Genomic DNA, 24,350 nt, shown 5'->3' with positions numbered 1-24,350 from the left:
GATTGGAAAGAGAGAAGCCTTCTCTTGCATGGGGAGTGAAATTAGTGGCTTTGATACACTTGACAAAATGACGAACTTGTCTATCTCTCTCTCTCCCCCCTTTCGCTAGATATATATTAAATCCGGTCTCTCTTTCTCTCCATTCTCCTCATCGAAAGGCTAATAATAGAGTGCCTTTGTCAACCAGCTTTTTGCTTGCTAGCAAAGTCTCTCTCTCTCTCAAACTGTGTAAAAACTCTTCACGGTGATTGCGACGTCGCCAGGCAACCACCACCATCTATCCCCCCACCCCCAACCCCACTGGCAAATGTCGTATGTACTACGCCAGACGAGAGATTGGGACACAAAGTCCATCAACTTACTACTACTTTGGGTTTTTTTTCAACCGTAGGATTAGTTAGACGGGAGAGATGAATCTCTAATTGACTTGTGTTATACAATTGGTCAATCCTCAGTTGGGGGTCCCTCTACCAAAGAAGGTGAAGATGTGTTTAAGTCTAAATTTTCTCTCTCTTCTTCTTCCTCGAAATGAATATTATTATGTATAGTTTTATATTTGATTTTAGAAGGGGGCAGCCGTAAAATGCCCCAGCTCAAGAAAGAGAAAAAATAACATGTATAAATATAAAATCCTATAGGGTGGACAGTGAACCGGAACGGACCGAAGAAACTTGTTTCTTCGTTGTGTTTGGTCCGTTAAAAAAGAAAATATTATTAGTTTTCCTTTTTTTCTTTTTTGGGGGCTTTTTGCTTTTTTTCTTTTTTTAATAGAACGGCGGGAGGGTTAGGTACCAGCTCATTTGTTTCGAGAAGTTACACAGCGAGAAAAAAATATAAAATAACGAAAATTGTAAATGGGATGAAAAATAAAAAAAAAGACCTCGGAGCCATGTCTTAACAAGGTCCACACACACACAGACACAGACATAGAGAGAGAGAGCCAGTCCAGCCCCAGAGGTTATGTATAGATAAGAAAAGAGAAAGAAAAAAAAAGTAATGATTTTCGTGTTTCACTGAACGACCAACAGAAAAACGTGGGGGAATATATATATACCAAGAAAAAAAAACAGCATCTTTTCTCCTATACTATATATCTGAAGCTACCTGTAATTAGTGGGTTCTTCTTCTTCTTCTTCTACTATAGTTTCTCTGGGGGTGATTATATTTATATTCGTTGGACTTGCACACACAAAGATCTATTAAAAGAAAAAGAAAAAAAGGAAAACGGGTCCGCCACCCAGCGAGAAAAAGAGGTGTATAGACAATTATTTTTCTGTCTCTGTGGGACCTCATTATCCTTTATTTTTTTATTTTATTTTATTTTTTTTCTATTTTTTCGAATTTCTTTTTATTTCGGTTTTTCGTTGTTGTTGTCATTTTCTTATTGATTTCACGCTCGATTGCTGAAGGTTTTTTTTTATTTTATTTTTTATTTCGCGATTTTATTTTGTAAAAAAATCTTTTGTTCCAATTTTTTCTCGGAAAAATCCGGTCGGATTTCTGTTCCGGATGCGTCGTAAATCACAATAGGTTTTTTTTATTTTATTCCCCCCCCCCCTCCTTTTTGGGTGGAACAAAAAGGAAAAAAAGGGGAGCAGTATATATATAGGCTACTACTACTATATAATGCTAATCGTTCAGTTGTTCCAGTCGCTTGACTTTGGTGGCGTTCACTATTCCGTGTCATGACTACCACCACCGCCCTCAGCCCACCCCCCCTTCCCTTTTTATTTTAGTCTACCCAATCTCGGTTGTTTTAAAAAATAATTTCCAGCCCCCACAGTTGGTAACGAGACGACCGGCGACGGTTTCAAAAAATTGGGTAACGACACCGTACGGAATTGTAATTCTCTTTTCGTGTGATATCCGTATTCACCTCACGGACCGGAAGTGATAAAGAAAGGAGAACAAAAAAATCGAGACCTTTTTCGTGCGTTTCTGACGCTGGGGGATAAATCACGAACCGGATGAGTCGCCATATTTTTGAAGAAAAACTTTTTTTTTTTTTTTAAAGAAAAAGAAAAAGAAAAAAAAGTTGTTTTAGAAAAGGTGAGAGGGAGAGATATTTCGTGACCGTGCTGGCCTTTGTTTGGGTGGGAGAGAGAACCCAAGTCCAGTTGTTGGATAGGGGAAAAAAAAAAAAGAGTCACGCCCTCGACTCACGCGGCAGCAGACTCTCCTTGTCTGCTGCTGTGTTTGTCTATTTGACCATCTCCTTTGGCTGGCTGCTACCTACTCGAAGAGACGAAGAAAATAAGGGAAATATCCGTCATAAAATATACACTCGTACCAACTAACTAGGTAGCAGCCGTCGTAGTAGTAGGTGCTATTTGAGCTAGAGAGAGAAAGAGATATAATAGGAGCTAGCCCAGGAGCCCTGATTTTTATATTTTTTTATGTGTACGTGCTCTCGCTGAACCTTGTGTCTATGACACGAATTCTGCCCTCGAGCTTCTCTCTCTTTCTCTCTCTCTCGTCAGATTTTGAGATTTTGATAAAAATAAATATAAGAAATCAAGTGGCCCTTTTCAAAACTCCCGCAACGCCCCCTCCCTTCAAGAAAAAGACACGTCGGTTTATTTCGGGTGTTTTTCCAAATAGAAAAAAAAAACAAAAAAAATAAGAACAAAAGAAGTTGCTGCAGTAGCATCATCATCATCATCTGGAACGATTGGAATTTATTTTTCTCCAGTTCGACCTTTTTGGCCTGGGGCCTTTGGCGTCTATTTCAAACCCCCACCAGAAAGGAAACCCAAAAACTTTTTGAATAAGAAGAAGCAGAGGACATTCTTGTCGTTTTGGAATATGTGGGCCCGAATCCAAAACGTCTTCTTCTCGTGATATTTTTTTTTTTCCTTTTTGTTAACATTTGATTCGGAATTTCTTCTTTCTTTCTCATTAGGCTCATGTGTAATGTTCTTGTAGGATCCCCCCCCACTCCACCCAACTTCAAAATGGCTGCTCTGCTCAAGAGGAGAGATTATTCTGATTAGTAGAGTCTTTTCAGTTGGACGACATTGGCGCTCCCCAACGTCTCTCATTTTTTCTCTTGTAGACCCGTTCGGAGTGGGTGGAGTGGGTGGGTGGTGGTGGTGTAAGTCGGTAGCATCGGAATATAGTGATTGGCAATGCGTGAGTGGTGTCGAGTGGTGTGTGTGTGTGGCGGTGGGTTGAGAAACCCCCCCTCCCTCCCGTTGTCGAAGCTCTTGCGCAAGCATTTTCTGGGCTGACGGCCACGCCCCTCACGGCTCTTTTGAACGAGGCGCCGATTGGTCGGACGCCGACGCCGCCATCTCCCCGGCGCTTATTGGTTCCGTTGCCGGTTTCCGGGGGGAGCTTAAGGAAATGAAAGGGGGGCGACAAGAATGAAGAATATGTGTACAAGAGATGGAAGAAGAAGCTAGAAGAGAAGAGAAGAGAGATGGATATGTGTGTATCCGCACAATCATTCTAATAAGTGGCTGCCTCTCACCTCCCTCCCTCCGTCGGCCTTTCATCCGGTGCTCTCATGCGAGTTCCTCCCTTTTTTTTCGTATTACGACCATCGATTGATGGCCGCCACCGACTTCCTCCCGAACCCATGGGCGGGTGCCAATATAAGAACCCCCAACTCCGTCTCACTCTCCTCTTCAAATATTGAGCTGGAAGAATGGAAGATTGCCGAGACTAGAGTCTAGTTCAGGAGCAGAGAGAACAATGAGAAATGATATGAAGAGTGGTGGTGTGACACACAATAGAAATCCCCTCCACACACATCAGCTGATTCAGCTGGCAGCAATATGTAAAAATTCTCCAGTATTCAACTCTGAATTTTTTTTCAATTTTGATGGCCAGTCTCTGTGTGTACGTTTAACACACACGACGCAGCTAAAGCCAAAAGGGAGGGTTTCGCATTTCAAACAGGGTTCTCTCCCTCTCTCTCTGATTTCACTCTGCCTTGCAAATTGAGTTGGAAGAGTTTCCTTTTTCCTGCTCGGGACAAGAAAAAAAGGCCAAAAGGGATTCCCGTGAATATGTTGAAACTTTTTGAAATAAATTTCAACCCAACTTAAAGCTTGAAAATATATATCTAAAGAGAGAAGGACTCTAGAGAGCAGAGCAGAGGAGATGCACAGCAGCTATTGATCCGGCGGCGGCAAAGGTTCCCTTTGAGAGAGAGAGATGTGATTGTCAATTGCCATCAGCTCGGAAATAAGTCGTCGGTCGATTGCCTTATGCAGATGTCAGCGACGTTACACACAGGGCCGGGCCGGTTGTACACACGTACCAGACCGAGATCAAAGAGATTCCTCTCTCTCTCCTTTCTCGTTTGAGTTTCACAGAGTTTTATTTTTTCTCTTCTCTTATTCCTGGGCGAGGAAGGAGGAGGGATGATGATGATTTCAGGGGGGGAGGATGTCGCGTGCGCTCGGTACACGTAATTACATTGTTGGCGCATCGCTTTGAGAGAGCCGGCGCAAGGTATATAGATGTTATGTTTAAGTACATGGGGGGGGGGGGACCAGATTTCTTTTCGATCGAGGATCGATTTAGACTGCCAGGATAACACAAAAAAACTAGGAAGGAGGTTTTTCTATTGTACCAGTGTCCAAATGTTGTTTTTATTACAAAAGATCAGCCATCGAAATTGAGTGGGATCACTAAAGAGCAGCTGCTGGACCGCCAGCCGATTGGCCTCCCCCCCTCTTTTGTGTGTTGGTCTTGTATAAACACGCTGGGATATATGTTGCCATCGAGAGAGAGAGAGAGAGGGGTGCTCTTTGTTGCAGCATGTTATCCAATATAGTACACAGGCACTTTGAAACTGGCGAGGTATCGAAAGGAGCACCGCTTCAATTGATCGAGGGCCCATCTTGTGCAATTCAAATGGCTCCTGGAAATTTGTTACGTAAAAATGTTCGACTTATCCGCCTCTCATCTATTTTCGATGTTTTGTTTTTACTGTTTTGTTGTTGAAATGCTTACATGTGACGACACTCCAGACTAACTTGTTTCTCTTCTTTTTGTGTGTGTTGTGCATTTCGTGTGTCTTTTCTGTTTAAGGGCAATAAGATGGGCCATTTGGGTTCAGCAGCGCATCACGCGGCTGCCGCGGCCGCTGCAGCCTCATCGCTCCAGTTCTTCTACCAGGGAGGCGGCGATCCTCATCTCGGCCAGCCACCACCGGCCCACATGGGCATTCCACCTTACCAACTCGATCCGAAAACGGCAGGAGCCATGGGTAAGCTATTCATCAGCAGTTTTTGACTTTTCATTTATTTTTTAAAATTTCTTCATTTCGTAGGCCACACTGTGTGGTCGGGTTTTTGATCCTGGGCTTGAAATTCGATCGGCAATGGGATCACCTATTACAGTGGTCACGGCTGCTACTACTATAACTACTACCGACGTGTCGATAGATTTTAATTTCGTCAAGTAGTAGAGATCCATTTTCTGTTGGCTCCCCCCTTTCTATTTATTTATTTAAATCCATCCGAGTTCCATTTGGAAATGACGTCATGTTTTTTCTTCTTTCTCAATTCTCAAAAGTTTAGCATTTCACTCTCCTCCTCCCCCACTGGTTTCCCCTTTTTTGTGTGTGTGCGATTTCACCGGGTGATAACGGGGCGTCGAATTTTGTCCTCTGTGCTGCTGCTGCTGCTGCTGCTGTTGTGTCAAGAGAATGGAGATGAGAAGGAACCGTATCAAACAAGAGACTCTGCCCCGAACAAAAGGGGCCGCAAGTCTCGATCCTTTTTTTGTGTGTCTACCCGAGAGGAGGACGTTGAATTGAAAGGAGCTGCAGCATTTCAATGTGTGTGTGTGTGTGTGGAATATATAGAGTAGGAGTAGTAGTAGTACAGTCAAGTTTAAAAAAGGGAGAGTTGGTTTTTGGGACCCGAAGTTCTCATCTGTCATCAGTGTCTAGAAAAGGATCCGGTTCTCTTTTGTTCCGGCCGTCAATGAATCGATATGATGATGATGATGATGAGAAGGGGTCGTCGTCGACAGAAGGGGGGTACACACACACACACACACACACCAGTCAGTTCAGCTGGTAAAGTTGTCGAGGAATTGAAAGAAAAGAAATGCCAGAATGAACACGGACAAATGATGTCCTCTTGTTATCGATTCGGCATCCGCAGAGCTCCTGCCCACTCGTCTGTGTTTGAATTAAAATTTAAAAAAATATAAAAAGATCGTCAAGAAGTCGGGAGGGTTATGAAAAAGTTGAAGTAGTTGTCCTTCTTTATTTCAATACCCACAAAAAGTTGTGGAAGGAATTGAGATTTTTCACGAGACTTGTTTTTTTTTTTTTTTTTTTTCGATTTGAACTGCGCCAGCGCTCCAAATTTGGAAGCGGTGATTGATTACAAGTCGAGTTTTTGATTTAATTTTTACATGCCTTGGGGGATGAATCTATCAAACTAATAAATATATTGTTATTATTATTTTTATTTTTATGCTTCTTTACTTATTTTGCTGCTGTTTTCGTAGGTCTTCCTCGGCCGTCGATGTACTCCTTCGCCCCCACCCAGTATCCGTACCCCATGCTGAGTCCCGAAATGGCCCAGATGACGTCCTGGTAAGTTTTATTCTTTTCTATTCTTTACTAGGGATTTAAAGAGAAAAAAAAAAGTATTTGAAAAGAAGAAGAAGAGAAAAAGGCTTTTCATTCTTCTTCTTTTTGGATTTCTTCGGGTGATTAATTCCCATCCCCCCCCCCCCATTCAGTCTGGCATACTACTACACCCTGTGGTGAGCGTCATCACACATACACTACAGGCTCGTTTTCCTAATTGCGGGGCTTAAAAAAGTAAAAAAAGTAAAAATGAATAAATTTAGAATAGGGGGTCATTGAAAAATGAGTTTTGCGACTAGCTTTTTTGTAAGAAAACATTATTTCTAATTTTACCTTTTTTTTTGACCATTTGTTCACCACCTGTGTCTCTGGTGATGTAACTGGAGGGGGAGGGGAAGTGTCGTATTTAATTTTTCTATTTTTTTTCCCCGACTTGTGTATAAAAATATGTCTATGCGTGTGTGTTCCATTTTTGTTTTTCTCCTTCTAACTTTTTTTTTCCCCTTTTTTTTATATAGGCATCACAGTTCTGGTGGTATGTATCCGATCTCATCCGCAGCAGCTGCATTCCGCAGTCCTTATCCGGCCGGGTTACAACTGCCTTCAGCATCACTGCCTAGGTAACCAAAAAAAGAAAAATTGAAATTTTAGTTGAGCAAAAGGAGAGGAGAGGGGGGCTGGGTTATTTGGTGTTTGTTGGTGGCAGTTTTTATTAGGTTATATTCACTTGCTTACAGTGAGACAGGATCGAATTCGAGATTCTCAGTTCTTATATTTCAAGATTATTTTCTTCTTTTTTTCCCTTTTTTCTGATATAAAAAAAAGCCAGAGAAACGTTTGACGTTTTCTATATTATTTTTTTATTATTAAGAAAAAAAGGAAAAAAAGATGTCGAGTTTTTCTGGCCACGCCTCCCCAGTCCATGAGAAACTTAATACTCTGGTCTCTGTGTATTTCTTTTTTTCCTTCTTCTTGTTGTGTGTTCATCATAAAAAAAGCAGCAGACATTCAAGATGACGCGACAATTTTCTTCTTCTTCATCATCATCATCATCATCTTTCCTCTCTCCCACCACCACCACCACCACCACCTTCTTCTTCTTCTTCTATATATATTCCCCCCTCCCACCATCCTTGTTGTGTATTTCTTCTCTGCGCGAGGGAAAAGAAAAGAAGTGGGAAGAGGAGGCGCAGCAAACATCCATCAACTTCCTGATGTGTGTTGGCTGTTGATATTCAAACCCACAACAAACAAATCTTCTTTTCTTTACATTTCCCTTAGAATTTTTTTTTATTTATTTCTTCCCTTCGGAACACGCAAGCGCGAAAAAAGAACGAAAAGAAAATGATCCAGAAAAAGAATGAAAGCAAAAAAATTGGAAATTTTTATGGAAAAGTTATTTTCATCGAATTTAAATTTGAAGGGAAAAAAAAATATATTAAATTTCGTTGGCTATTATCAATCATTAAAAAAAAAGGAGGGAATGTAGGAGAAGAAGAAACGAAAGTGACGCTGCAAATCTATACACGATTCTTGTACAATGTCAAGAATTCTTCTCTCGAAGGCCCTTTTTTTTTACAGCTCAAGAATTTTCCTTTTAGTTGTATCGAAATAAGACGCTTCTTCTTCTTCTTCTTTCAGAGATGGAAAAGCCCAAAAGATAGAGAGAGTCTTATTATATGTATGTATAAATATGATTTCCCCCCCTCCTCGTTTCGTTTTGATTAGTAATTCCTCGACGGTCTACACGGAACTGATTTATATTTCTTCCCTTTTCATCTTCTTTCTCTTTTACCCCAACGCGCACGAAGTTCCCATTTCCTTTTTAACTTTAGACCCCCACCACCAAACCCCCCCCACCCCAATCTTATGGCACCCCGTGAATTTAAATTATCAAAAGAGAAAAGGTAAAAGAGAAGAAGAAGAATGAGTTTTTTCTTCTTTGAGAGAGAGAGAAAAAAAAGGGGGGAAGTTCCTTTTTTTGGTTTTATTTTTAAACATTTCTTCGGTGGGATTTTCAATGGAATGTTAACGGACCTTTTGGTAATCTGAATGACAGCAGCAACAACAACAACAACATGTCTAAATAAATAAATATATATTTCCTTTTTTTTTTCTTTTTTCGTTTCCCCCTTGTGTGAATCGAAAATGTCTTGTCGTGTGTGTGTCTAGGTTTTCTCCGAGCTTGTTACCCCATCCGGGACTGCACGGCGGCCATCCGCTGATGAGTCCAGGCCACGCTGCCGCATTGTCGAGTCTTCACCATGGCGTCAAACAAGAACCTGGACTTTCTATGGGTCTTTTAGGCGAACAAAATCACAGGTAAAGATTATTCTTACGAGTTTTTAACTTGGAAAAACAACAGAAAGAAGCTGGGCAAGTTTTTTTTATTCCTTAAGAAGCGAGGGGTTTCATTTTATTCTTTTTGACGATAAATCCCTGCGCCAAAGCCATCTAGCGGTCGCTGACGTACTAACACTTGATTTTTTTTCTTTTTATTATTTCGGTCCTCCTCCCTTTTGTGTTTGGTCCGGCCAAAGCAGAAGCGGACACAATGATGCCAAAGCGGCCAGCAGTTCAGCGACACAGTCGGACTCTAGGTCGACGACGCAGTCGACACCGCCCAACAACAACAACACCTCCTCCCAAGGTAAACATGAGCTCGCCAAGCGCCCAACATAAAAGAGAACGCGCAGAGAAATTGATGGATCAAAAATGGTTGTTAACGTTTTCTCTTCTTCTTTTTCGGTGGGGATTTTTTTGTTTTTGTCTTTGGTTATTTATTTATTCGCCCGGGCATTAGCCGCCGAGAAGAAGAAGCCGCACATCAAGAAGCCGTTGAACGCGTTCATGCTCTACATGAAGGAGATGCGGGCCAAAGTGGTAGCCGAATGCACGCTCAAAGAGAGCGCCGCCATCAACCAAATCCTCGGCCGACGGGTAAGCTTCTTCTCTCCTCCTACAACAATAGCAAACACAAATGACGTTTTATTTGCTCCAAGTTGGAGTTTTTGTCTAATTGTCTCGATCGAAATAACGACAATCGGGGTTCAAAAAAGAAAAAGAATTGATAGTTTTTTGGTACGAAAGCAACCATGAAAAGAAGTTGGTTGATTTCATTTGAAAGAAATGCTTTGCCCATTTTTGTCGTTATTTCTAATTATTAAAATTTCGAAATTTTTTGGGCGGGGTAGTAGTATTGTTTTGTTTGATTTGTTTTAAGTTATTTTTTTTTTCCAATTGATTCATTCGATTAATTTTTTTTTAGTTGAGTTTTTTTTTCGGTTTTAATAACATCTCGTCCTATTTTTATTTTGTCCATTTTTGGTGTGGGGGGGGGGGGGTTGATGGATTCGTAATTATTCAATCAAAAACCTGACAGAGTTCCAGTTTTGATTTTCTAACCCGTCGTCATCAGTAGGCGCTGGGAGGGGGATATGAATGAATGATGGGTATCCATTCCAATTCATATTTGGGGTGGGGTTGTGATTTTCCCTTTTTATGCAAATTATTTCTATATTTTTTCATTAAGAAGAAAACAACAGCACAACACAAATGTTTTAATATTTCTCTCCGTCCCATCTCTCTCTATTTCCGGACATTTTTTTTTTTTTATTTTCGTTCGTTCGTTCGTTGCGATTTCCCCTCCCGCACAAAAAAATACGAAAATTCAAAAAATTAAAGTGGCACACGTTGAGCCGCGAAGAGCAATCGCGATACTATGAGATGGCCCGCCAGCAACGTCAACTGCACATGCAGCTCTATCCAAACTGGACCATGAGGGACAGCGTCGCGTCGGGCGCCGCTCGCAAGCGGCGCAACAAGCGCGACAAAGCCGCTGACGGAGGTATTTAAACCGTTGATGATCTGCGTCCAATCTGCTAAAAAAAAATACTACTACTACCACTCTCTCTACTCTCTCTCTCTTTCTTGAACAACAACAATTCTACTTCTCTCTCTCTCTCCTTTTAACGCTCAACACTTTTTGATTGCATCAACACACATACACACACATTATACACAACATCATTTTTGACACACACACACACCGGCCCTTTTTTTTTTACGACGACGATCTCGACTCTCCATCCGAGGATTATATTTTTTGATTATTTTCCAAAGTTATTTAGGGGTTGAAATTTAGGGAAACCAAAATTTTAGGGAACAAAAAATTATTTACAAATAATTTATAATCGATATGATTTTTTTTTAACTCTCTCTCTCTCTCTCGAACGTGTCCAAGTGAAATCTCCCTCTATTTTATTTGGTGTGTTATTACGCTGTTGATTGTGTTATTTGATTGTTTCTCTCTCTCTCTCTCTCGTCTCTGTGTGGATGTGTCGCGGATTTTTGAAAATTTCTTAACAAATCGTTTATTTATCATTTTGTTATTTATTGTTTCTCTCTCCACTATTTTTTCTCGACGAGGGTTTCTTTTTGTTTGTTTTTTCAAATTGTTGAATCTTGATTAATAATTATATTTAAACCAAATTTTTGAAAAAAGAAATCGGGAGCGATTCCGTCATTTCTTTTTTGGAAAATTTTATTTGGGAGGCCAATGATGGAACGTACATCAGAACTAACCATCCTCTATTTTTTTTTTATTTGTCTCTTTTTTTTTAAAAATTCTCCTCCTGCTCCTCTCTCTCTCTCTCTGTGTGACCTTCTTTTCTTCCTGATTTTCCTGGAACCTTTTAAAAAATTATCCCGCAACATTTCAAATGCAACCCGATTTCCCCACAATCTTTCCTTTTATCGACGATCGGTTCTTTGGTTCTCCCCTTTTGTGTTTGTTTCTTCTTCTCCTCCTCCCTCCTCCTCCTCCTCCTGTCCGTTTGATTTATGTTGGAAAAAATTTGTTTTGATTGGCCCATGACGTGACCAATCGTTTTGCCCCCAAACAACAACCAACAACCAACAAAACTACCAAAAAATGTTGTTTGTTGATTATTATTTTATTATATAATATTTTTTCCCCCACCTTTGTGACCGATCTACCTTCTGTTTTGGACACACGCCAACCATCCTCTTTGTCCCACCTTGACCCACCTTTATCCCTCCACAAAACAACAAAACAAAAAACGAACGACCGCGCGCAACATCAAAACAATGTCCACGAAAACAACGAAATTTTTGAAAAAAAAACGAAAAAAATTCCAAAATTGGCGCTGGGTTCTTCCTTCAACCGTCTTCGTGGGTCGACTTCTTCTTCGTTTGTGGTCCGTCAATCCTTCCATCGTGCACAGTGGCACGCTCTCGGCCGCGAGGAACAGTCGAAATACTATGAACTGGCACGCAAAGAGCGGCAGGTCCACATGCAGCTGCATCCCGGCTGGACGGCCCGTGATAATTACGCCCAGGGAAAGAAGAGGAAACGAAGGCGGGAGAAACCGAGTGAGGCCGGAGGTAATTGAAAAAAAAACAAAAAAACAAAAAAAACACACATACACACCAACCACCATCACTTCCACCAACCACATCACCAAAAAAATCCACCAAAAATATTTTTTTATTATTTTTTTTTTAGAAGAATCCATTTGATTTTGATTTTGATTTTTTTTTTTTTTTTTGCTGATCGTTCGGACATTGCCTCTCTGGTCCCGCTTTATTTATTTTCCTTTAATTTGGGATTTTTTTTTATTACGTAACAAAAAAAAATCAAATCAACCGCGCAGCACACACTCATCTCCGTACCTGTCCGCCCACTCCTTTTTCTTACCCAATTATTATTTTTCCCCCCTCTAATTTATTTATTTTTTTCATTTGATTTTATTTGATTTCTCCCGTTCTTTTTTTTTGGGTTGAAAATGTACTCCCCCCCTCCATTTTCCTCTCTCCACTTTACTCACTCTAGTCGGTTCTTATATAATTTTATTCCTTTTACCGATAGTCGAAAGGGATTGAGTGCGCTCGGTCACGGAACCAGTTCTTCTCGGCTTCTTTCGTTTAGCATTAAATACTTTTTTTTTTTGTTTTTGTGTTTTAGAAAAAAATTCTTTTATTTCCTCTTGAAAATAAAAGAGATAAAAAAAGCGCGATGTAGAACGAAAGAAAAATAACCTTGATGCACATAGCCAGCGTCTATTTTATTTTTATTTGTAAAATTCCATTTTACCTGGCACTCACCTTTGATTGTATACGGTCGTGAATCATTCCCCCCATCGCCTTTAGTCTTTTCTTACTATTTAGTCTGCGTGCATACTAGTCTCTTTTTTTAAAAAAACTTTTTACAGTAGTAGTTACAATTTGTCTTTTCTCTTGTCTTGTGCTTTTCAGACCGAGAAGATCCTTTTTTTTTTGTTTTCATTCCCTTCTTGTTGTTATTTGTCCGTTTTTGTTTCTGTGTGTACGTGTGTAGCCCCCAAAACCTTTTCTTTTTTATTATTTGACTTTCTGTGTGTGTGTGTGTGTGGTTGGTTGCCGTTTTGTTTGTTTTTTAGTTTTGTTGTTGTTGTGTGTTCTCCATTTTTTGGTTTCCACTTGGTTGTCTCCATGTTGCACCACCGATCCCTCCACTTTTTTGTGAATTTTTTCGGCACCTTTTGAATTCCCTTGACATTTTTTATTTCAAATTTTGAAAAAAAAAATTGCGCGGTTTTTAACTGTATTGTTGATGGCCAGACAAGCAAGAAAAAACAGGGACAAATCCCTCCCTTTACCCTCCCACAATAGTTTACTCGTGATGAATGGTCTCACCACCACCAATAGCCACACAATTCTCTTCTTTTTTTTTAATTATTAGTCCTCCCTTTTATTGGCCACTCCCGCCACAAAATTCCCCGTGTCTGTTGTGTGTGTGTGTGTAAACATTTTAGTCTCGTTTATTACGCCTTCAGTTTTTCCCCCCATTTTCTCCCCCGACACACACCTGACGCAAAGAGAAAAAGACACGTGACGTAATTTCTTGTTTTTGTTTTTTCCTACAAAAATTAATTCCAGCGCGTTTAGTTAATTTTTTCATTTTCAAAAGCCCTGGCTACTGGTAGTCTCTCCCCGACTATTACTGCTCTTTAGATATGCATGGACGCATATTTTTATAGAACCTCTTAGACTTTTGTGTGTCTCGTCACGGCCATAGTTTTCTCCCTTTTATTATTATTTCACCAGACACACACACACATTCAAGTTCACACGATCCCGACACGCTATTTTCATTGCCAATTTTTTTTTTCGTCTCTAATCCTTTCATCAACTACTAATCCCATAACATTTCCGACCCTTCTCTCTCTCTCTCTCTCTCTCTAACACACGTTCACTAAAAAAATCAAATTACATACTTTGTCCTTGCTTTTCTTTAATTATTTTTTTTATTATTATTTTAAAGCAAAATTTTATTAGTGTGTGAATTAATGGCTTGAATCTTTTCTTTTCGTTTTCGTTATCTCTTTTTTTTTCGTTGTTTGCGTTATTAGGTAACAACATGAAAAAATGCCGGGCGCGGTACGGCCTCGACCAGCAGAGTCAATGGTGCAAACCTTGCAGGTAAAAACCCAATCAGAAATTAACTTTTTTTTTTTTCTTTAGGATAAGTTTTTATTCTACTTCTTCCCTCCCACTTTTGTTTTGTTATTGGAATTTTATTTTAGAAGCAAAATTTTTAGTTGGTTTTACTGATTTGACAAATGATTTCTTTACTTTTAATTGATTGTAAATCACCACGCCAAAAAGTGAAAATCACCGAATTCGTTCTTCTTCTTATTATTATTATTATAAAATTAACAATTTTTTGATGAGTTTTTGGTTGTCCCACTCCTCCTCCTCCTGATTTTGTTGGTTGTTTTTGTTTTTCTTCTTCTTCATCTCGTTGGGTTTGTCTGTCTATTCGTCTGTGTGGACACAAAAACATTTTGATTTGAGTTCAACATTCTGATTTGGTTACGAAATTCCGTCGGTGACTTAATTCGTCCGTCGTGTTGATGATCACTAGACCCCACCCGAAAAATTCCCTCATAGAATCCTCCTATTATTATTCTTCTTCATTTCTTATTGTTTGTTTTTCTTCCTGAGTTGTTTCTCGTTTTATTCCGTTGAATTTTTTCATTTCTAGATTTAAAAAAGAGAAAGCAAAACAAATGATTTTTCAAAAAAGGGAAGAAGCCGTGTGTGTTTGCACGTCAGAAAATGTGGAGTGTGTCTGCCCAGCGTCAAGGCACACGTCACTTGACTCGTTTGTAACATTTTCAGAATTGCTATTCCATTTTTCAAATTCACCGTTTGCCTTGACGCTCATTGGCCGACACACGCATACAAATCTGTTGTTAGTATCTCTATAAAAACAAACAATATGAATCTATCTATAAATCTAAACTACAACTGAAACTTGTAATCCGTCGCCCCCGATCGTTCGAATCGACCAACAACAACAAAAACGAAAAAATCGAATTGAAAAAAACGAAAAAACAAAACGAAAAACAGTCCCGGACATTCGCGCTCGACTCATTCGGCGGACAACGCGTCGCTGCCGTCTCCCGGAACCGGCGGAGTGATGACGCCGGTCGCAGTTCTTCCTCCATCGCAGTCGACGACGCCGGTCAACCACATCAACAACAACAACCACTCGACAACTACGACGACGACAAGTTCGATCGCTTCCAGCAACCGACACCAGCAGACGAGCAACGGAATTCTTCCGCAAATGTCGTCGCATCACTACGGCGACCACGGCGGCCGCGGCGGAGGAGCCAACAACACGGCCAGCGTCCTCGTCTTACCTCCGACGTCTTCGGCAGCTGCGGCGGCCGCTGCGGCTGCCGCTGCCGCAGCAGCGGCCTTCAATTACGGAGCCATGGCACACTTTGCCGGACTGTCGCTGGAGAATTTCAACAACCATATGCAGCAGCAACAACAGCAGCAGCAACAGCAAAGTAGTAACAACACGACATTAGTGGAATCGGCTCAACAACAGCCGTCGTCGCTCCACCACCTGAACCATCTCCTGCATCAGCAGCAGCAGCAGCAGACGCAACAACAGCAACAACAACATCACCATCATCATCATCATCTTCATCACCAGTTTGATCTGTCGTCATCGGTCGAGGATTCCGTTCTGGCCGCCGCGGCGACGACGCTCATCAACCAGCTGTCACCGCAAGAGCCTACCTACGTCAACCTGTAAATTAAGGAGGAAAAGAGAAGATAAAAAAGAAGAAGAGAAATTGCGTTCGACGACTTATCTCAAGAAAGACCAAAAACAAAAAAATAACTGAAGAATAATATAGAAACCAGAAAAAATTTACAAAAATTTTTACCAAAAATAAAAAAAGGAAAAAGAAGAAGATTGATTATCCAGACTACTCCTCATTTTTCCTCATTCAACTTTATTATTTTTTTCGAACGAAGTGATCCCCCCCAATTCCTCTCCCTCCCGCGAAATAAATAAATAGATAGCGACGCGTGACATCGACACATCACCAACCACACGGCACAGCAAATTTTGACAAGGTGTTGGAAACTTTTTGACCGTGCAAACTCATCTCGTGATCAATTTATTTTTCTTAATTTCTAAATTTTGATTTATTTTTTGATTTTTTATTTTTCAAGAATTTATGTTGGTCTGTTTGTTTTTTGGTTGTTAATTCCTCCCTCTTCTAGACCGACACAATTTTTCAGTTTTGTCGCTGTAATTTTTATTTATTCACATTTTTTTGTATGACATTTGTTTGTTTGGTTTTTCGGTTGATTGGATTTATTGATCTTTCTCTCTCTCTTCTTTTTTGCCAGAAAAAAAACGAATTTTTCAGTGTTTTAGGTTCTTCTTCTTGTAAATTTCGCCGGATCTTTCTCTCCTGCTGCGTAGCGAAGACAAAAAAAAACATTTATAATTTGTGGAAAAAAGCATGACGCATTCCACATTGTTTCAAAAAAAGATGTCTGTTTTGTTTATTTGGATTGTTTGTTTTTTAGTTTTTATTTTTAATTAGATTTTTAAAAATGTTGATGTTTCCCTCCACGTTAATTTTATATAGTTGGATTGCCGCCATTTATTCACTCGAAATTAGTGGAATGTTTCTGTTTTCCGTTTTTCTTGGCCTAATTTTTTGATTTGTCGATAATTTAAATTTGTTCATTTTTGAAACATTCGTCAGCAATTTGGTTTTAAACGTCTTTTCTTTTTTTGTTTTGTCTTTGCCCTTTTGCTTTGGGGAATGGTGTCGATTCGCAGGAGGAAGAAGAAGTGCATCCGGTACATGGACGGGGCGGACGAGGCGGACCACTCTGAGGACAATTTGGGCAGCGCGGGCAGCGTGGGCGAAACGCGTTCACCCGATTCCAAAGTGGACGACGACGACGGCGCCAGCAGCGACTCGGACGCTGGCGCAGCCGACGACGATGACGGAGGTGCCACTTCGGCTTCCGATTTGGGACTCTCCAGTCCAGGTCTCAGCCTCTCCTCGCTTGCCAGTCCGGCCATCCTACCTAGTCCCAGCACGAGCTTGGCCTCTCCGTGCCCACTGACGCCGTCGCCGGCCACCCCGTCTTCGGCCAGCTACACGACGAGTGGACATGACGCCATCATCGGCATCATCGGCAAGTCGTCGCTGATCACGGCCCAGACGAGTCTCTCGGCCGCTTCGTCCTCCTCGTCGTCGTCGTCGTCTTCCGGCAACGGCAGCACGCCGGGCCTACCTTTCGGACTGTACAACATGCTGCCAGGGCCTAGTCCGTCCGGATCGGGTCATTCACACCATTCGGTCCATCATTCGCATCACCATCACTCCCACCATCCGCATCACCCGGTGCCGACTGGACAGCAGCAGCATCAGAATTCTCATCACCAACACCAACAGCAGCAGCAGCAGCAACACCATCACGGGATGCTCCTACCGCCGGCCAACCTGCCCCACCGGCACCCCATCGGCACCAATCCGCACGACATCAACAATCCGTTGAGTGTCAACCAGCTGACGGGTCAGTGTAGCAGCAACAGCAACAAAGACAAGGCCCATTCATCCGTCAGCAAAGCCTCCGACACCAATTCGCACGCCATTGTCAGTGTCACCTGATGAAATCACAACTCCTCCTCCTCCCCCCCCCCACCCCCACCCAATCGTACCTTCCATTGGCTTATTTTTACACAAAGTTCAACAACTGTGGCGTGGCGCTCAGGGTTTGATTTAAAAATGAAACTTGACAACTAAAGGAATCCGCTTATTGCTGCTCCATCTTCCCCCTACATTTTTTTTTTCGTTCTCAGAAAAAGAAAAAATTATTCAATTTGAAACAAAAATTTTTTTGCGTGCCCACCTCTTCCTCTTCCTCCTCCCCCCCGTTTGCAAATGATTGGAAAGACAGTGCCATCTCGCGTGATCGCCACCGAATTTCTATGATGGATGATTGATGATTTTCGAGAGAGGTTCTTCTATTTTTCCTTCCGTTTTTTCTTTCTTCTTCTTATCCACCACACACATTTCGTTTATTATAAATAACAAGAAAGAAAAAGAGACTAGACACACAAATTAACAAACAACAGCTGATGGTGATGATGATGGGCGTGACCTCAGGTTCAACAGGGTTGTTTTTTTCATTTCATTTTCATTTCCTCCTTGATTTTTCTTTTGTCAACCGTTTCGTAAAAAAACCCACCGCAGAGCAGACGCACCTCACATTGATTTGCTGATGGCGAGTTTGAGTTTGAGGAGGGAATTGAAGGATATTCAACGAAAACGGCAAAGTTTCATTTTTTCTTATCGTCAACAATTTCATTTTAACTTGCTTCCCATCATCTATTAATAATTAATAACTATACTATCCCTATTTTAATTTAAGCAAGCAACAAAAAAATTCGATTTCATCTTTTGTTTGATATTTTCCCCCTTTTTTCTTCGGCCTCTCTGGGTGTGTAGCGGGGGGGGGGGGAGAGAAAAATCCGGGAACGCGCCAATTTTTGAATTTTTTTTTCTCTATCTTATTCGCCCCCATCCTTGAATCAAAAAAAAAGTTGAAAATAAAATAAAAATAAAAAAAAAACACAATTATTCTCGTGCCAATCAACAAGAGGTTTTACACACCTTCAAAATTCCCCGTTAGAATATTTCGAGGGGGGAGGACAACCCATTTTTTTGCGTGCTCTTATAGCTACCCCCCACACACACACTCTCTCTGTCCCCCCAATGTGTATCTTTTTTTTCATTATTATTATTTCGAAACAACAAAACAACCACTCGACAATTTTTGATTGTAAATGTCATGTGTATATCATCTTTCTCTCTCTCTCTTTTTTTTTGGTTCCACTCCCGTTTCTTTCAACCAACAAAAAAAAAAATAAATTTTAAACTTTTTTTTTCCATTTAATAAACAAAAAATAATCTCCCGTGTGAAAATTTGGCGTGTGTATGTATTTGTATGAATGCGTTTACGTGTGTTTGCGGACAATCATCCATCACCGAGTATTTTTGCCGTGTGTCTGATTTGTTTCTCTGTTTGTGTGTGTCTTTTTGGGGTATGATTGAGAGGGCGCGAACGCGGGAGGGATTCAAAAAATGTTTTTTTTTTTTTCTCCCAATTTGAATATCTTTATATCCTCCTTTCCCCCCAATTTTTCATGTTGTGCGTTGGTTCGTTCGTGTGATTGTGTGTGTGTGTGTGTGTGTGGATTTGAATCGACGTTGCATTCATATTAAACAGGAAACCACAGGCTTCTTTCTCTCTCACTCTCTCTCTCTCTATTAGATTTTGAATAGTTTTTGTTGAGAAAAGGCATTTTTGTTTTCGGGGCGAGTCCATTTGACAACAAATAATTGGGTCATCCAAATACTCGTGAATTTTGAAACTGGGGAGGTTAAGGGCCTATTATGTGATATAACGGGAAAGTTGTTTTCTTCTTTAAAAAAAAAAAATAATAATACAATAAAAAAGCGATGAGAGAAAGAGAGAAAGAAGAAGTTCATTTCAACCGAGCTTAAATTTATAAATCATTAGCGATAAAATAACGAGACAGAAAAAAAAAGTTTGGGTTTCTATTTGAAACGGAAAATATCGCCGGAAGAATCAAGTCGTCTCCGAGCACAGCACGAATTCTTCCTCCCGTAAAAATGAGAAAAAATAACAAAACAAAACTTGAGATTGAATTTTTTTGAATCATTCTGTTTGTTTTTCTTCAGATTGAAACCCTTGTCTCTCTCTCTCTCTTCTACTTCCCTCACAGACACACACGCAACTCACGCCATTCCCTCTTCTATCTTTACAGAAAGAAAACAAACAAAATTGGTCTCGGTCTTTTTGCTGTTTAGTTTTATCATTCAAGAAGCCGAGTGTTACTTGTACATAAATGGAAACTCTCCCCTCCTCTCTCTACAGCTCCCGACAAAAATCCGTTTGTTCATCATAACTTGAATTTTCTTTCTTTTTCGTCAGAAGGATCGGACTGATTGAATTCAGCAGGTGTGTGCGCGCGCGTGTTTTTCGTGTTGCTGTGGATGACCCCCCATCTCGTGTGTGCGTGTTATTTTTGTTTGTTTGATTCTTTTTTTTATTATTATTTTGAAACTGCCCTCATCTATTTGAGATCCCAACCCTCGTTTGCAGCGTATTGCACCGATGATGATTAGGTTTGATCGTTTGTTTGTTTGTTTGTTTGTTTGTTTTACTTTCAATTCACAGTCGAATGTCAGCTTATTGGTTGTATCATTTTTCATCGTGTAGGCATTCCTGTATTATAAATATTGGCCTTATGTTTGCAATACAAAGTGATAGATGGTGTATAAAACGCGTGATTTAATTAATTTTTAATGTGCCGTTTTCATTTATGAAATTTTTAACCGGTTTTTTGCACAATTCAAGGCGACATTTTGTGACATTATACAAAAAGAACATTTTTGAATAGTTTTCTCCATCAACGCCACCTAGGGATCACTTAATGAATAATAATGCTCAAACTGCGTTTTTTTCGTCTGCTACGCACATCGCATCTCAATCTGAATCTAGTCTCAAATCGCTTTTGTGATTGCTGAGAGAAAATTTTCTTAAAAAAAATAGCCATGGCAAGCTTATTGTTTTCCCGTGTTGTCCAAAATACTGCCCAAAGATGCCAACCTCAAAGATTGCTTCCCGTAATTTACAATTTTTCATGTTCACAGCAGCGTCAAATGACGCATTATCCCATTGATGATATAACCAGTGGATTAACCGAAGAACAGATCCAGGTAATGTGCAAAAAATCTCTTGCTTTTTCCACATATAATGTTTTTGTAATAATTTTGTCTATTCTAATCCACTTTTCAGCTAAGAAAAACTGTCTTCGACTTCTTGCAGAAAGAACTTGCCCCCAAGGCCAATGATATCGACAAAATGAACACATTCACAGAAATGAGAGTAAGTTATTGTGATTCTCCTTAAGTTTCAGTGAGACAAAGTTTTCAATAATCTGGCTAATTTATTCAAAGAACAGTGTATGGGATTGTTTGTGAAAAAAGTTGGAACAGTCTATCATATTTGATGTTAATGTTTATGGAACAAAATTATAAAAATTGCAGGAATTCTACAAGAAATGTGGTGCATTGGGATTGTTGGGTATCACTGCCAAGTCAGAATACGGTGGAAGTGATGGAGGCTACTTGGACCATTGTATTATCATGGAAGAAATTTCAAGGGCCTCTGGAGCAATTGGTCTGAGCTATGGAGCTCACTCCAACTTGTGCATCAATCAGATTTCCCGCAACGGAACTGAAGAGCAGAAACATAAATACCTTCCCAAGGTTTGAAGAAAAGTTGAAGTCTTAACCAGATGTATATAAATTCCTTTTTCATTTCTTAATGTACAGCTATGCTCTGGGGATCACATGGGAGCTCTAGCAATGTCTGAGCCTGGCTCGGGATCCGACGTCGTTTCTATGAAATTAAAAGCCGAAAAGAAAGGCGACTACTATGTCTTGAATGGAAACAAGTTCTGGATCACTAACGGACCCGACGCTGACGTTCTCATTATCTACGCCAAAACAGGCGCAGCAGATTCAAAACCTCAGCACGGAATTACCGCCTTTCTCGTGGAGAAAGATTTCCCTGGATTTCGCACTGCCCAGAAACTTGATAAACTTGGAATGAGGGGCTCAAATACCTGCGAACTTATTTTTGAAGACTGCAAAGTTCCTGAAGCCAATATTCTCGGCAAGCTTAATCGTGGCGTGTACGTACTCATGAGCGGGCTTGAGTCTGAACGACTTGTACTGGCATCCGGACCTGTTGGGTAAGTAAGCATTCACTTCTTGTACTGCTGCAGTAAAAGGAATGCACTAATTCTTCTTCTTCATTGTATGTGCAGTATTATGCAGGCATGTTGCGATACCGCGTTCGACTACGCCCACATCCGTAAACAGTTTGGGAAAAGAATTGGAGAATTCCAATTGATTCAAGGAAAGATGGCAGATATGTACACAACTTTGAGCGCTTGTCGATCCTACCTTTACAACGTAGCTCGAGCGTGCGATCGTGGTCACGCCAGCAACAAAGACTGTGCTGGAGTCATTCTTTACACGGCAGAGAAAGCCACTCTTATGGCTCTCGACGCTATTCAGATCCTAGGTGGTAATGGATACATCAACGATTACCCCACGGGCCGTTATTTGCGAGATGCGAAACTCTATGAAATTGGAGCCGGAACCAGTGAAGTTCGCCGTTCAATTATTGGTAGATCGTTGAACGAGGAATATAAATGAATATTTTTTCCGTGATATCTTAAATGCCATTATTATGTTGTAATAAATGTTGAACGCTTACTAGAAAAATATTGGAAAAGGTATGTGAAATCTATATATTTGTTTCTTATTTTTTTGTCTTGCAAACTATGACGTAATGATAATCGTTTTCTTTAATTGGTTTAAGCTACTCAGATATGATGTCAATTTATGCCCAAATTAACATGGCCCATTGGTGTAGTGGTCATGGGCTGCGCTTCCGATGGCGTAGTTCCCGTGTTCGACTCCCGGCCCATCCCAAAATGTTACAAAGTACCTGATGATGATAATTGATGACGAGTCTTAATCTGCACGTTCTGCGTGTAAGTTGACGACAAATCGAGGCATTTGGCTGAGGGGAAACTTTTCTTGTAACTTCTGTAATGCTGGTACTTCAAGTAGAGAAATTAATTCAATTATCACCCCCTGAACCTAAAAGGTCTGTTCTGCCGTTCCCTACAATTTTTTAAAGAAGTATCTTTATCAGAACCAATTGATTATTCTCCGCCTCAGAAGAGTTTATTATTATGACATTCAGATTTTTTTTAAATTTTAAATTAAATGTATTCCGATAGGTTTATTTTATCGCATATCGCACACACATGTTTGATGTTTCAACCTTCACATAAACACCAAATATGACCGAGTATAAGTTAATAATAAAATAAATAGTAGATAATAGTTCGGATTTCAGGGAATTGAAATATTTTCTACGTAATTTCAATATTTACAGCCACATCATAGTATAACGGTTATGAGCTTGGATTACTGACAAATAGTCATGTGGGATCGGTTCCCAAGTAATGTTGTATAGCATGTTCGCAGTAGATTTCCTGATGATGTTAATTGATGACGAGTCTTAAGTAGTTATGTACTAATTGACGACAAATCGAGGCATTTGACTGAGGGGAAATTTTTAAGTAATTTTTTGATAATTGATGACGAGTCTTAATCTGCATGTTCTGCGTGTAAGTTGACGACAAATCGAGGTATTTGGCTGATGAGAAACTTTCTTGTAATCTCTCTATCGTTGGTACTTCAAGCCTCAAGCAGAGCTAAATTAATTCAATTTTCACCCTCTGAATCTAATCATTAAAGGGGACTGCATAAGTGCATAGTAGTTTTTGCTCAAAATCCAGACATCTGCTGAAACCTGAAATCACAAAGGAATAAATTAAAAATTAAGTAAGTTCTTTTTTCTGTGAGTTTTTTACTTTATTAGGGTTTTTTTGTGAAAATTTTTAAGGTATTTTAGGGGGGTTTTCTCGTTTTTTGGGAAAAAGGCTTTTTTTCCCGTTTTAGGGTTTTGTCTTTTTCAGTTCTGGCAGCCCTGGATGACTAGGTGTCGGCGTCGCTCTCGCTCGTTTTTTCATGTTGTTCAGTTGTTATGGCCATATTTATGGCAGATTGTTGTGAGAGTTGTCAAAAGTAAACATGTTTCCTACATTCCTATTATTCCATGAAATTAATTGATGAATCCATAAGTAAATTCAAGTTTAATTTCCGTGCAACTTTTTGTGATGTGATTTTTTCCGTATGTGTGTTGGTTTGTTGGATCACCTTTCATGTTTCATATTATAACGTGTAAGAAGGAACGCAGAACGGGATCAAGGAAACAGTACTAGCCACGCAAACAGGCAGGAAAATTATTCTTTTCTTCAGAAAATTGAAGTCTTCTTTTTTGTCTTTGACCCCCATACTTTCTGTCAATATTATAGATTTTTACGTTGCAAAAGTTAAGAAAAGTCTGAAATGGATCTGAATTTTTTCAGATCAATTAAGGTAAATTTGTTCAAAAATTTCCCTGCAATAATGCAAAAGATTTTATTAGTTTATGTTCAGCTAGGAGATCCCTTTGCTTATCTATTGAGGAATTCGAATTTGAAGTCTGAGCTTCTTTGCTGTCATGCAGATAGCTTCGTTGAAAGCCAGCTGGAGAAACAGGAATTCAATTTGAGTTGTTGAGCTGCATCTGCTGCAAGCATTCTATTCTGATGCTGTCATCTTTAGTAAGTATTAACCGAGGTGTAACAGCAACCAAAAACATCTTGAAATACTGACCCCAGCTGTGTCCTCTCGATCCTTATTGCATCCGCCCAGTTGATTCTCTTCTGTCAGAT

General features: G+C 40.1%; 2 protein-coding genes across 4 annotated transcripts in view; both read left to right on the top strand.

The window, feature by feature from the left end:
- LOC124310988 (protein pangolin, isoforms A/H/I/S-like) overlaps nucleotides 1-19,196 on the top strand; it is a 30,258-nt gene extending 11,062 nt beyond the window's left edge. The window contains exons 4-12 of one of the 3 annotated variants that reach the window (XM_046775206.1): nucleotides 5,053-5,221; nucleotides 6,478-6,565; nucleotides 7,081-7,182; nucleotides 8,735-8,884; nucleotides 9,106-9,212; nucleotides 9,366-9,502; nucleotides 10,247-10,409; nucleotides 13,975-14,044; nucleotides 16,725-19,196. In XM_046775206.1, the coding sequence (XP_046631162.1) occupies nucleotides 5,053-5,221; nucleotides 6,478-6,565; nucleotides 7,081-7,182; nucleotides 8,735-8,884; nucleotides 9,106-9,212; nucleotides 9,366-9,502; nucleotides 10,247-10,409; nucleotides 13,975-14,044; nucleotides 16,725-17,565 (1,827 nt within the window). In that variant the 3' untranslated portion in view covers nucleotides 17,566-19,196. Of the gene's footprint in view, nucleotides 1-5,043; nucleotides 5,222-6,477; nucleotides 6,566-7,080; nucleotides 7,183-8,734; nucleotides 8,885-9,105; nucleotides 9,213-9,365; nucleotides 9,503-10,246; nucleotides 10,410-11,808; nucleotides 11,969-13,974; nucleotides 14,045-16,724 lie in introns of all 3 variants that reach the window. The other 2 variants (XM_046775205.1, XM_046775204.1) reach the window with 2 other exon arrangements.
- A 1,243-nt stretch (nucleotides 19,197-20,439) lies between these two features.
- On the top strand, nucleotides 20,440-22,306 carry LOC124311194 (isovaleryl-CoA dehydrogenase, mitochondrial-like). The gene is made up of 5 exons (XM_046775573.1): nucleotides 20,440-20,703; nucleotides 20,783-20,872; nucleotides 21,034-21,255; nucleotides 21,322-21,743; nucleotides 21,819-22,306. Exons 1-5 carry the CDS (start codon nucleotides 20,539-20,541, stop codon nucleotides 22,210-22,212), a joined length of 1,293 nt encoding a protein of 430 aa, XP_046631529.1. The 5' UTR covers nucleotides 20,440-20,538; the 3' UTR covers nucleotides 22,213-22,306.
- The last annotated feature ends 2,044 nt before the right edge of the window (nucleotides 22,307-24,350 follow it).

This window comes from Daphnia pulicaria, chromosome 8, assembly GCF_021234035.1.
Source record: "Daphnia pulicaria isolate SC F1-1A chromosome 8, SC_F0-13Bv2, whole genome shotgun sequence".
NCBI lineage: Eukaryota > Metazoa > Arthropoda > Branchiopoda > Diplostraca > Daphniidae > Daphnia > Daphnia pulicaria.
Note: the sequence above shows the minus strand (reverse complement) of the source record. Positions and strands in the feature narration are given on the sequence as shown.